This window comes from Panicum hallii, chromosome 5 (genome assembly GCF_002211085.1).
Source record: "Panicum hallii strain FIL2 chromosome 5, PHallii_v3.1, whole genome shotgun sequence".
NCBI lineage: Eukaryota > Viridiplantae > Streptophyta > Magnoliopsida > Poales > Poaceae > Panicum > Panicum hallii.
Genome location: NC_038046.1, coordinates 12,177,099 through 12,189,838, shown reverse-complemented (window position 1 = coordinate 12,189,838; position 12,740 = coordinate 12,177,099). Strand labels below are relative to the sequence as shown.

Below are 12,740 nucleotides of genomic sequence, written 5' to 3'. Positions count from 1 at the left end.
AAAATCACCATATTAGAAGGACCGCCCAGCAACGGGACCAAAAGTACCCGGCGCAACTAAAAGAAATCGCTGAAGCGGGCTTATCTAAATCTCCAGAGTAGTCAAGTCTGAGCAACATGACTTAATAATGGTTCATATGAAATGACCAAATAATTACTCCCTTGGCCTTTTACACCGAATTTTGTTCGATTAAAAGCTTTGATCAATGATTATACTGCACTAATAATGTTTCATTTATATATATCATTCATAATATCATAACATAAGTATTTTTTAATAGGAATCTATTGACATCAGTTTTGTCTTAAAAAAAAACTTTATACTAATAGAGTAATGGTTGGTAAAAATCCTATCTCGAATAGATGAAATAAGCACTCTAATTCAAAACGGAGGGAGCACCTCTTTCATACAAAGCCGAAGTATGGGTACCATTGTTGCAAACCCGTACGAGGCAAGAGACACGAGGCGAATGAAAACGGAGGGAGGAATGCTTTCGCCTGCCTGGCCCAAGCAGTAGCGACGTGGCAGAGGACCTCAGGAACAGCTCAGCTAGCTCCAAAGTCCAGCCAACACTGGAAGGAAAAATGGAAGAGCTCTGAGCTCAGGCAGAGATATGCTGGTCAATTTAAAAGCCTCCAGCACTTCAAGATTGAGAGACGATAACTTCGGTATGAAATGTTGATAAAATGATAAGGAGTATTTGTTTGCATAAAGGCTGAATAGGAGCAACAACCTCCATATCAGTGATCAACATTGATGGCAGCTGCATTTTACACGAGCGATCAGACATCAGACTACACAATTTTGCATTTTCAAACCAAAAGGAAATGCAGACTTGATTATGCACTAGAATACTAAATGGCGTGATAAACCAACAACCTGAAACAAGATATAGAAGAATGGAGAAATCATAAAGTATTGGGTCTTTCTTCAAAAATAAAGTATTGGGTCAATATCAGACAACATTTACATAACCAATACTCCAGAACAATCATCATATAAAAACATTAAACATATAAGATTAAAATACAATTGTCTTTGAGAAATCAATCACTCACCAACTTTTGACTGTTGAATCAGAACTATGAAGCAATCATGCATGCTCTTCAATTAGGAATAAGCCTCGCTTAAACGTTTTCAATGGAAAGAACAGCCTAGAAATGCTGGATTCGAAATCAAAGAATCTACTTCCTCTGAAATTCAACTTTTCCTGTATGTTTGCCACGCAAATTCAACAAGTTAAACACCAGCAAGGGAAGCCAAACACTAAAACACGCACCAGAGCATTATACACCTCGGCGCCAGAATCAAAAGAACAATTGACAATTTAACAACTAAGATTTCTTCATAAATTAGACTATGTACAAGACAAGACACTTCCCCACCTAAGGATCATAGTCCTTTATACAATTGACAATCCTACAAGCCCAGAAACCAAATTGCCAAAGCTAAACCTACTCCTCGCCAACCACAGCCCAATAGATAATCACAGGCAATTCCACCTCAACCTCCTCTAATCCACCCAGAACGGAACACATATGCAACAGACATGTTAGCCATCAGAAGAAAAGAGAAAAAAAGATCAGAGCATCCGAAAACTCCGTCCATCTGAAGCTTCAAGAAAGCACCCAATCACCTCTGCAGGACCACAAAAATTGCACCTTCAGAGCCAAACCAAAGAAAACGACTCAGAAACACCACCACAAATCGGGCAGGCCCTTACCTCTTCGATCTTGTAGGAGCCCGGCGTCACATCCGCAAGGCACAACCCCGGGTACAGCAACTGCAATCCCGAAACAAGAAAAATTCGCATGCAACACCGAATTCAGAGGGGGTGCCAAAATATTTCAATTCTACAGGCAACAGGGATCCTTACGTCGAGCTGCCGCTGCACCGTGCGCGGGCGCTTCTTGGGCCGGCGAGGGGGCCGCGACCCACGAATCGCCGCGAAGTCCTCGGCGATCTCCTCCTTGGACAGCGCGATGGAGAACCCGCGCTTCTTGGCCTCCGCGGCCGGCGCGGGCGCGCGCTCCGCGGGCACCGCCTCCTCGGCCGCGTCATCCGATCCAACCAGGCGCGCCGGCGCAGCGGTGGCGGACCGGCGGGTGCGGAGGTTCCACGGCCGCCGGGAGGCGCGCTGGCGCTGCAGCGAGCCGCCTGCGCCTGTGGCGCCGCCGCCGCCGCCGTCGTCGGGACGGCGGGTCTTCTCTTTGTCCGGGGACGGGGTCTCCGGCGCCGCGGGCGGGGGCGACGAGGCGGGGCCGCTCTTGGAGCAGCGGAGCACGCGGTGCGTGCCCCAGCTGAGGGTGGGGAAGGAGAAGTCGTGAAGGCGCGTGCGGGAAGACGGCCGCGGCGCGGGGGCCAGCGGATTCGGCGGGGGAGGGGCGAACCTCGCGCCGCGGTGGTGGTCGTTCTCGACGGCGGCCATGAGGACCATGGGAGGGGCGGGGCGGGCGCGTGGTGAGAGCGACCCACCTGTCACAGGAGGAGGAAAGGGAAGCGAAGGGAAGGGAAGGAAGCAAGGAAAGAAGGCGAGAGGGATGAGGAGAGAAAAGAGGGCCGGAGTTTTAAACGGCGGGTAAAGGGGAGGCGCTTTTCCGCGCGGACCCCTGGGATCCGTCTATTTCTCGAGAAGCCCTTTGGAAATTTCTTTATGGACTCCAGCCTCCAGGTTTCGGTTCGGACCTCGCGTTCGGTGCGGCGCGGCCGCGTGCGCGTGTGGTGGGGCTTCCTCGGTTCGGGGTGTGGGTGCGGCGCGGGCCGACGGGGATCGCCGGCGGATCGGTGTGTGGCGTGGCGCGGGCGGCGGCGTCGCGTTCCTTCCCGCCGCCCGTCGGGTGCGGCCCGACGACGGGCGACGGTGACATCACGTGGGGCTCGCGAGTTGCCATCAGGTCGAGCCGCCGCCGCCGTCAAGCATCAGGTCGTACTCGTACCGAGCGGGGTTCCGGGGACCAGCCAGCCTCGTTGTTCGGCGGTTCTTTCAGACGGTCTTGATGGCAGTCTGCAGCACCCGCACTCCGATGGAAGCCAATGCAGGAGCTCGAAAATCGAGGCACAGGGAAAGAGAGCCTCTTTTACTCGGCGATACGTGAAGACACAGCGTTCCTGAGCATTTGTGTAATTGTGTTGTAGCATCAAAATTGTGCATATATATTTGGATATTTGCAGTAGCATTCTTGGGACGTAAGTGGCGAACCGGGCCAAAACATAGTCAGGGCACGGGCAGAAAAGATGGCTCTCAACACAGGTCGAAAAATAGCGGGGGCCTTGGACGAGAGGTACTGCTATGGCCTCTACCGGATAGAGACTGAAACACGGCCATGGCTGATTGTGAGCAAAATCATCCTTCTAGAAGATAGAATGTGAGAAAGATGTGTCTGAACTCTGGCCCAGCAATTGCCAACCGGTCCTTGGGAGGAATTGTAGCAACAAAAACGCATTGCTTTAATACCACAGAAAGCCCCGCGTGCCGTACATACCTACCCGACTACCCGATGTTCAGTTTATTTTCCCCACATCCCTGTTGTTGTTTTTTTGAAAGATTCCTTATCCCTGTTGTTGTATTGTTGCTCGTTGTTTCAGATTAGGCAAGGAGGCAAGCCTTCCTGGACCACCAAAGAATGGGGATCTTCATCGCACTCCAGGTGTCTGACAGAAATTGGCAATCTCGCTTGACGCCTACTCTAAATGTACTACGAGCAAATTTTATTTTGGGAAAAGTCCAATTTGCATCTTCAAACTATTGCAAAAGTCCGATTTTCAATATTCAACTACAAAATTAGAGGTCATCCAAAACCAGGCAAATTTGACTCTTATGTGGTTTCGGAGGTGATTTTGCATTTTTTAAAAAAGTAAAAAATTTTAATTAGATCTACAAAATTAAAACTAATTTATTTTAAATAAAAAATATAAAACTAATAAAAAATTTCTAAAAATATAACCTATCTATTATTGCTCTTTTTGAATCTTAGTTATTCAAAAATAATAGGCATAACTACGAGCAACCAAATACTATGAATATGAAAAAAAATGTATCTGAACAGCTGATAAGTATAGTGCCAATAGATATGTTATATTTTTTAAAAAATTTAATACCTATTTTATTTTTTTATTTAAAATGAATTACTTATGAACTTTTTAGTTTAAATTTGAAAATTTTTAATTTTTCTAAAATGGAAAACTACCTTCGAAACCAGCCAAAAGGCCAAATTTTCCCGATTTTCATAGTTGGATAGTTTTTATTATCCAGTTTTGCAGTCGAAGGTTGAAAATCGGTTTTTATGATAATTCGAGGTAAATCGGACTTTTCTTTTTCTAGACAACTACGAGCAAATTGGCTTGGGCTCCGCGAGCAAGTTTTCCTGCGATGAGAAGGGTCCGTCAATTCACAAGCGGCCGGCGTCTCCTTTTGGCGCTGTTCATCCGTCAAGGAGGTTGAGTTGGGCGCATGCCGTGAGCCCGTGATGATGAAGGCTCCTGCCTGCTCAGTGCTCACCAATGGCCCAATGGTTGGCTCTGGCCGACTGGCCCGGCTGTGCTCCGTTCGAGCATTTGCTGACGAATCCGCCGCAGCTCCGGGGCCTGGACGACCATCATGCGTCCCGCTTCGTGTCAATCCAGCTGTAGCGTGCGCGTGCGCTTGCTTGCCCGGCGGCTCTGACGATGCAGAGCATGCCCGGGGGGAACACGGACGGTCAGCGCTCCTGGTCCTGGCTCTTCCACAGTTCCGTGAGGCGGTCGGTGGCACCCGCGGCAGCGAAAGTGGCGGCGACGGCGCGCAGCCGAGAACCGCATCGTGCGGAGCGGTGGACGTGAACGGTGGAATGCTGTGAGATGACGCGCTGTATCCGGGACTGCGCAGTGCAGTCGCGCAGATCGGCAAGAACCGCAACCCATCTTGTGAACATCATCGTCGTTTCCTCTTCTTTTCCTGCTCAATAATTGAGGATCGCTTGGCAATTGGCATCGATGTCATCAACACTAGAACAGATTTGCGAGGAAGTGCTGCTACTACTGCACGCTGCGCCCGGTAGGTATAGTAGATCAGGAACTGGCAGAGACTCTGCCACGCAAGTGCATTTCCTGTGACGCCACTGTTGATCGCCGGACAAGCAAACCCGCGCGCTACAGACCAACCGTACCGTGCCGCCGGTTAGTTGTTGGGACTTGACACCAACGTGACACTGTGCCTGTGACGGCGCCCTCCACCGTGCACCTGTTCTTCCAGTCAGCCCACCACTGCCTCGTGCCGGCGAGACGAGGTGCGCGCGAGGAGGGGATCGATTCCGCCGGTAAGGTTAGGCATCGTTTGTTCTTTTTTTTTTGGCGTTTATTAATCGCGGTTATGCAGACGCGAAGACGACGTTGATTGGATTCTTCGCGGAAAGAAAGGAGGCGGCTTCCGAATCCGGGCGAGGGCTACCAGCAGCGGAGTTGCTTTGCTGATGACAGGGTGATGGCGAGGGGCACACCAAAAATACTCGTATCCTTCGTGCCACGATTCTTCCTCAGACTTATCCGCTGCGAACGTTCTTCCACGGCCGAGGAGCGCTCCGGCAGCGCGTGGTCCGTGTCCGCCCTCCTTGGACCTCACCTGCCTCCTGTAGCCTGTAGCCTGTAGTCCTGTGCCGTAGCCATTCGTGTTCGTCCTTGTCGATTTGGCTGCTCGCCCCATTTACGGTCGCCCGGCATCGATTCGGTGTCGTCTAAAAGTAAGCGGAAGAATTGCAGAGGACGTGCTACGCCACTCTCACTGTTCCGGATACTCCTGCATCAAAACTAACCAGGCAGGCTCTGCTGCCGTGTGCTTTCTGCGGCGCTGTCCCTCCACTTATTCACTGCTGAATCGCCGCGGGGCGGCGGGGGAGGCAAACGTGTGCCCCACGCACGGTATCGATCGTACCGCTCGCTAATAAGGTTGGCCGAGGCTTCACACTAACGTGGCAGCGCCCTCCCGCACGCACTCATCCCCCCCCTCTAATCAGAACCTAATTAATCACCAGCTTGATTCTTCGCCGGCCCCTGTTTACCCTTCGACTGTTCGGCGTGCGGCGGCGGACGTCCATGGTTCCATACAACCATCCGTGTCAGCCGGAGCCGGCAGCTCAGGAGGAGCGAGTTCCTGATGAGTGCGGGCGTGCCGCGGGCCAGGGCAGGCTGTACGGACGGGTGCGCACCGCACAAGCGTTGCAGCCGTAGGCCGTAGCCCAGTGTGTGGTGCGGTAGGCTACGCGGGGCCCGCGTGAGGGCCGGCAGTGTGCCGCACGGCGCAGCGCACCCGGCGTCGCACCGGCACCGCCGGGAGGACCAGGTCCACGTGCTCCGCGGCTGACACCGCGGGCCCGCCGCCACCTGAGAGTTCCGAACGAAACCCACCACCGGCCCGCTTGTTTTACTCCGGCGGCCGCGGCACGCGGACTCGTGCGCGCTCGCTGGCTCGGTCGCTGCCGGCGGGACCCTCCCCCCGGTGGCGATCGGTTGGAGCTGGGAGAGCTCGGGTCTCACGCCCTTTTCGAGTCGCCCCGGCCCGAGCCTCCGACGCGCGTGTCCTGCTGCCCCGCGGAATTGCCCGAACTGCCCCCCGCACGCACCACCCCACCCCTCGCGACGCCTGCCTTTGTTCGCCTGCCCGGCCCTGCCCCCATAACAAAAACGCTGCGACGCAGACGACGACCCCACCGTCCCTCTCCCGCCTCGTTGCGTGCCCCCGCCGCCGCCTCGACGTCCACCGGCGACCCAGCCGCCCGCACGCGGCCGGCTCCACGCCGGGTGGCCTCCTCCGCCCCTGCCTCTGCCGCCGCCTCGGCTGCCGCGGCCCGCGCGCGGACGGCCGGCCGCGACGACCCATGGCGGCGACCGCGGATCCGAGGGCGAAGCCGCCGCCCGCGGCGTCGTCGCACCACCTGATGAAGCCGTGGGCGCCGCAGCCGCCTCCTTCTCGCGCCCACCGCGTGCCCTCGCTCCCGGGAGTCGCCGAGGGAGGCGGCGCGCGCGATCGGCGCCGCTCCGCCTCGTCGCACCGACGTGTCGGCGCCGGCGCCGTGGAGGAGGACCCGCCGACCTGTGAAGGCCAGCTGGAAGATCTCCGGGCCAAGCTCATGGGCCACCTCCGCGACGCCGCCGACCGCCTCCGCCTGCCGCCGGCGCCGAAGCCGCAGCCCCGGTCGCCGGAGCTAGAGCCCGAGCGTCAGCCTCCGGCAGCGCCGCTTCCACCGCCCCCGCCGCCCGAGCAGCTGGAGCCCGGGGCCCCAGCGGCAACGGCCGCCCGGCCGTGGAACCTGCGCGACCGCAAGTGCCGCCGGCAGACGGCACGTGGGGCGGCCGCGGCGCTCGACGCGTCGCCCGCGTGGGAGCCCGCGGCGGAGAAGGCGCGGGCCGACGACACTCGCGCGCCCTTCGCCGTGGCGCTGACGGCGGAGGAGGTGGAGGAGGACGTGTACGCGCTGACCGGCGCCCGGCCGCGGCGGCGTCCCCGGAAGCGGCCGCGCGTCGTGCAGCGGCAGCTCGATGTAAGGCAAATTCCCGTACTGCCCCTCCTTCCGCCCCTAATCACCTCTCTTTTTTAGGAAAAAAAAGATACTAGTAAATAAACAAACAAATAAACTGGTATTTTATCCGCTCGATACGCTTTTAGCCTCTGCTTAGCGATCACAAATCATTATTCTGTAATGATAACAATATACTCTCTACTCATCATTGTTGAATAAACAATGAATTCTTGTGCGGAGGAGCACCGCACTGGCGATGGCGATCCATCCAGCTAATACTCACACTGGCCGTTGTCCCGTGCAGTCGCTGTTCCCCGGGCTGTGGCTCACCGAGATCACCGCCGACGCCTACAAGGTCCCCGAGGAGTAGCGCGAGCAACCCGCCACCACCTGCAGCTCCGGCGTCCGTCCGCCCGGCCGGCGGCCGGCGGCGGCTGGTTCTTCTCCACCATTCTATACCCTTGTTATGAGTCACGGAAAGCATCAAGCACAACCTGTCTGTAACTAGCTAGGTCTAGTCGAGCTGATGATAGGTACCTGTGGTCGCTCGCCATGTCCCACCCCGTGTAACCTTTTTCCCCCTTCACTTAAAAATCTTAAGCAGTGAGTGTGTCGATCGATCTCTCGCTGTCTGGTGTACATGAGGGTGCGTGGTCGGATGCTTGTAACCCACTCCCAGATCCTTATCCACCCATGCCGTCTGGCACTGGCCGGCAGGCCTTCCACTCCGCTCCGCCACGGCGCCGCCCGCCTCTCGACCTGCATGGCTTCCTGATGGTCGCGTTGGTTCTTCCCCTGTCCGGTTACGGCGCCCCGTGCGGCGGTCTCGTCGGGGTGCGGGGGCGCCCCGTGGTTTATCTGCGCGGGGATCGGGGGCGCGGCGTGACTTCTTTCACCGGGAGAGCGAGGTGGTTGGTCTGGTTGGGCCGGTCCGGGGATTCTTGGATCCCGCCTGCCACCTGTTGGGGTTGGGGCTTGCCGACTTGGGGTTAGCGTGGGACAGCGATCATGCAACATGATCATCAGTGTGGAAAGTTGCGTGCGCCCCACCTGTGGATCGACGATCTCGGAATCGTCGTCGTTCGGGCTCGTGGACGGGACAATGGATCTTGTTACTATTACCACTCGCTAGCCATGCTGGGATTTGTCTGCTCGAGATGTTACGCTGGGGGGCACTGGGGGCTCCTTGATCTTAGGATCCCACATGGCCGGGTACCTGGTACCGCCCCGAACTCGAATTCATGCGGACGCGGCATGTGGTTGATGGCGCGGGGAGTACTGGAGTACACGTACAGCCACCGTGGAAGCACGAGCGCACATGATTGGTCACGGTCGCATGGCGCTCCTCCTCGGCCTGCCATGGAAACCGAGATGTGCCATGTGTGCGCGTGTGCCAGCCCAGGGGCAGGACGGGAAAGCGGGTTTGGTTGGGTTCACCGTTTCCGTGCGCTCGCCGGATCTTCTGTAACGGGAGAGAGCCTTTTATATGCTACTACGCGATTAATAAAGGCGAGCCCCCCCGCCTGTACAGTTGCGCCGCACGTATAGCGACGGCGCGGCGTTGTCGGGGCCGGTCCCACGCGTCAGCCGCTACCGGGGCGCGCACTGCCTGCTAGAGCGACAGGCAAGCCGCCGCTTGCATTCGTGGGGCCGGATTCGGAGACGGAGGCCCGCATGCAAAGGGCACTCTCTCCCGGTGCGTTTGCGCATTGCCGGGCCCGGGCGGAGGAGGCACGAGGATTGCAGGAGGCAGGAGCGGCGTCTCGCCGAGTGCGGGCGCGGAGGCCGCCGGCCAGCTGTCGTTTTCATTTGTTATTTTTTTTCTTGTTTAGAGCAGTGCAAACAAATATGCTTAAAAAAAGTTGTTTGAAAAAATATTTGGATAATTTTGTGGAGAAAATCTAATGTGGAGGGCTGGCAAGCAAGATGTTGGTGTTGGTGCCACCAAATTAGCTAACCTAGCACGCAGCTATATAGCCACAGGCACATCGAACTTTCCGATTGAGCTGAGCAGAGCAGATGACGTGTACACCAAAGCGTAAGGAATAGAACCAGGACACCTTGGGATTGGAATGGTCGGGCCGCGGGGCGTCGAAGGCGCACGACTCCTGACTTCCAGAGCCCTAAATCTTGTAGTACGATGCTTCCTAGACTGGTCGACGCTCTGCAGAGGTCAGGATGTCTGTTTCTGCTCTGCCCTGTGGCTACGTGCAGAGCCTGGCCGTTGCACTCTTTTCTCCGCCGGTCCACCCCCGACGACCCCCAGCACGCCGTGTGTGTGTGTCTGCTTGGAACGTTCGTCGGTCCGGTGGCATCACGCGGCGCCGGCGCCCTTTTTGGTGGGCAAGAAAGGCGCGTGCGGCGACACGCCGCTACGCGCGTAGCAGGCCGGCCGGACTGCATCCGTGTCACGCTCCATTTGGCGCGGGACATCGCTCGTTCCAGAAACGGGCCGTGCTTACTTACCTTACCTCTGGACGCGAACGCGACGGCGAGCGAGCTGTCGCGACTCGCGAGCAGTGCCGGTGACCCCGGATGCCAGAGCCCAGAGAGAAGGCCAGAGCTATGCGGCTGCGCTGAGACGTCGTTGCCGCGCGGGGCCCGAGTGTTTTCCTTACCTGGATCGTCACAGGCACAGGGAAGGGCGCGAGTGCTGCCGTGCAGGACCACCTGGGCAGAACGACCTGCGCAAAAGTCATGGACTCTCTCTCTCTCTCTCTCTCTCTCTCTCTCTCTCTCTCTCTCTCTCTCTCTCTCTCTCTCTCTCTCTCTACTGCGCCAACTAGAGATCGATATCAACTTCGGAGCAGCAGTGGCCACAACCCACGACCGTCACCCCTGCTCGGTGCTCTTTGATATGGCATGATGATTGATGACGACGACCTTTTTCTGGTCGCGGCCTGCAACGCGTCAGGCGTGTTACGAGCTTATGAAGCTGCCCTTACGGGCCGCGCGAGCACGGGTGACGGGCCACCGGCACCGCGCAGTTCAATGATGCCAACTCGTACGTGGTAGCCGTTCAATCGCCGATGCCCGCAGGTGCTGAAAAAACCGGTGTACAATACCTGAACTTTTGCTGAAGCAAGTGCGCTTCCGTTCGACTATCTTCGCCGTCAGGCCAATCTTAATACACAGTTTCATATCACAGTAATCAAGACTGAGAACTGAGAACTAGATAACTGCGTCAATTGAATTTTATGGAGATGAAACACTCTCACATCTAAACTCCTCTCTTCTAATAATGACCATGCCAGCAAATTTATTGATGTAGCATAATATTTAATACCTATAAAATTTATCATGAAATCATTTCAAAGAAGTTTGATGAGACTGGTCTTAACGTCTATTTGAAGGCTAAAAGTTTTGCCATTCATTCCACTCCACTCTCTTAGTATTCACAATCACGACGGCGTACTTGCGGTCAAGTCAACATGGACAATAACCATTTCAAAGAAAGAGAACATAAGTGGCCGGGAAGAAGGCCTGATAGGGCAGCAAGAAACTCTAGACGGTCAAGTCAACTATCCCTATCGATCAACGGACGGGATCGGACAACGGAGCTCTAGATCTTCTAGTCACAAAACTCACGATTGGGTCAAAAGTTCAATTATGTGTCGCTGCAAGTTTGTCCTCCAGTCGCGCTCCGACGGCGTGAGACCGCAAGGCGTTACCCAGCCGGTGCATCCGCAAACACTTGCTTCACGCAGAGCGTGTGCTCGTGTACCGCCGCTAGGGTCTCCTACGAAACCTGATCTAGCTGTGCCAAAATTCTTAGAAAATTTTCGGGGACGAACCAACCGAGCTCTAGACATTATGTATTTTTTTCATTATTGTTGGAAAGTATTTTTATGCACTAAAAATTCAGATAATCTTCAAACGTAATCTAATTTGGTGAATTTTTTATTTTTAAGATTTTAAATGCTACATATGTATATTTATGCAACATGGGTTCATCTACATTCGTTATATGGCTAAAAAAATTTCATAAATTTTAGAGATAATTTGATGGTTATAGTTTAGCCTAGAAAAGAGAGAGAAGTGTCAAATAGGGAACGAAAGTTACTGTTTATGTTGTTACTGTTTATGAGTTAACTGACGGAATGGACGGAAGTGTCAAATAGGGAACAAAAGTTCAACTCATTTTAGTTATTTTCAATTTTACTGGTGTCAAATAGAAAATTTTCTCTATAAATAGTTGGGCCGGATGTGGGGCTACTAACCTATGTATGCAGATGCGGGGGTTGTTAGAAGTCACATGTGGCATTCAAGGTATCACAGAAGTGAGAATGAGCCGGGCACTTGGCTTAAGAAGAAACTAAAAGAATATAACAAGAAAAAAGTTGTATTTTTCAAATCGTATATCCAAATTAAAATCCGACTGCACCACTGTGTTTCTTACGGCGAAATCTTCAAAACAAGATCACACTTCAATATATTTGGATAGTTTTTTGGTGGAACAATTTTTTGAATGCAAAATAAGCTAGAATAATTATTCCAACATAATAAAAAAATTGTTTCGCTTTCTGTGATGGATCAGCTCCATGTCGCGCGCACGATCTGGTTATTTCCGTGCAGATGCCCGCTTAGCAAGGATCATCGGCCCAAGCTTTGGGCTTAGATCAGACCAACTTTGTTAAGGCTATCTCCAGCAGTACTTCCCTTCCAATTACCCATATTGGGGGGAAATTACGTGGGGCCCATCTCATCCTTCCCCCATCGGTAGACACGTTCCAGCAGTGCAACCCATCCGTCTCCCCCATACTCGCATGCGTAGAGAGAGGGTCGCAGGGTCTGCCGCCACGTGTCGGTAGCAGAATGGCCAACGCGGGATGGGGGAGAGAGAGGGCACCCGTAGGAATGGGAGACCGCGGGGTGCACTCGGATTTTGGGGGAGAAATTTGGGGTACTACCGGAGACGTGAACAGTACCAAAAATCTTATATTTTAGGAGAAATGGGGAGTGGGGGATGTTGCCGGAGATAGCCTAAGGTCTAGTGTTTTCAGCTTGAGCATTTTGCGGCTCAGGGCTGGATCATCATACTTCATCCACGCAAAATTAATGTTCCGATCTAATTCCCTTTACAGGCCACCAAAATCATCACCAAGCCCAGCTCTAAATGAGCATCAGACCGGACTTAGGGGTGTTAGGTTGGGCTTTTTGGGCTGTGGCTTTGAGCCAAAGCCCAAAAGCCAACCAAACGGGGTGCTGTGGCCTGATGCTCTCAAGAAAGCAGCTTCTGTAGTTTATTTT

General features: G+C 54.2%; 2 protein-coding genes across 2 annotated transcripts; one reads left to right on the top strand and one right to left on the bottom strand.

Moving 5' to 3' along the window:
• Positions 1-1,304: 1,304 nt before the first annotated feature.
• LOC112891474 (scavenger receptor class F member 2-like) lies at positions 1,305-2,547 on the bottom strand. Its single transcript, XM_025958355.1, has 3 exons — positions 1,877-2,547; positions 1,724-1,783; positions 1,305-1,638 (listed from the first exon to the last, which is right to left on the bottom strand). The coding sequence occupies exons 1-3, from the start codon at positions 2,435-2,437 to the stop codon at positions 1,633-1,635; spliced, it is 627 nt and encodes a 208-aa protein (XP_025814140.1). The 5' UTR covers positions 2,438-2,547; the 3' UTR covers positions 1,305-1,632.
• Positions 2,548-6,632: 4,085 nt separating this feature from the next.
• LOC112894154 (atherin-like) lies at positions 6,633-8,129 on the top strand. Its single transcript, XM_025961779.1, has 2 exons — positions 6,633-7,511; positions 7,795-8,129. The coding sequence occupies exons 1-2, from the start codon at positions 6,849-6,851 to the stop codon at positions 7,858-7,860; spliced, it is 729 nt and encodes a 242-aa protein (XP_025817564.1). The 5' UTR covers positions 6,633-6,848; the 3' UTR covers positions 7,861-8,129.
• Positions 8,130-12,740: the final 4,611 nt, after the last annotated feature.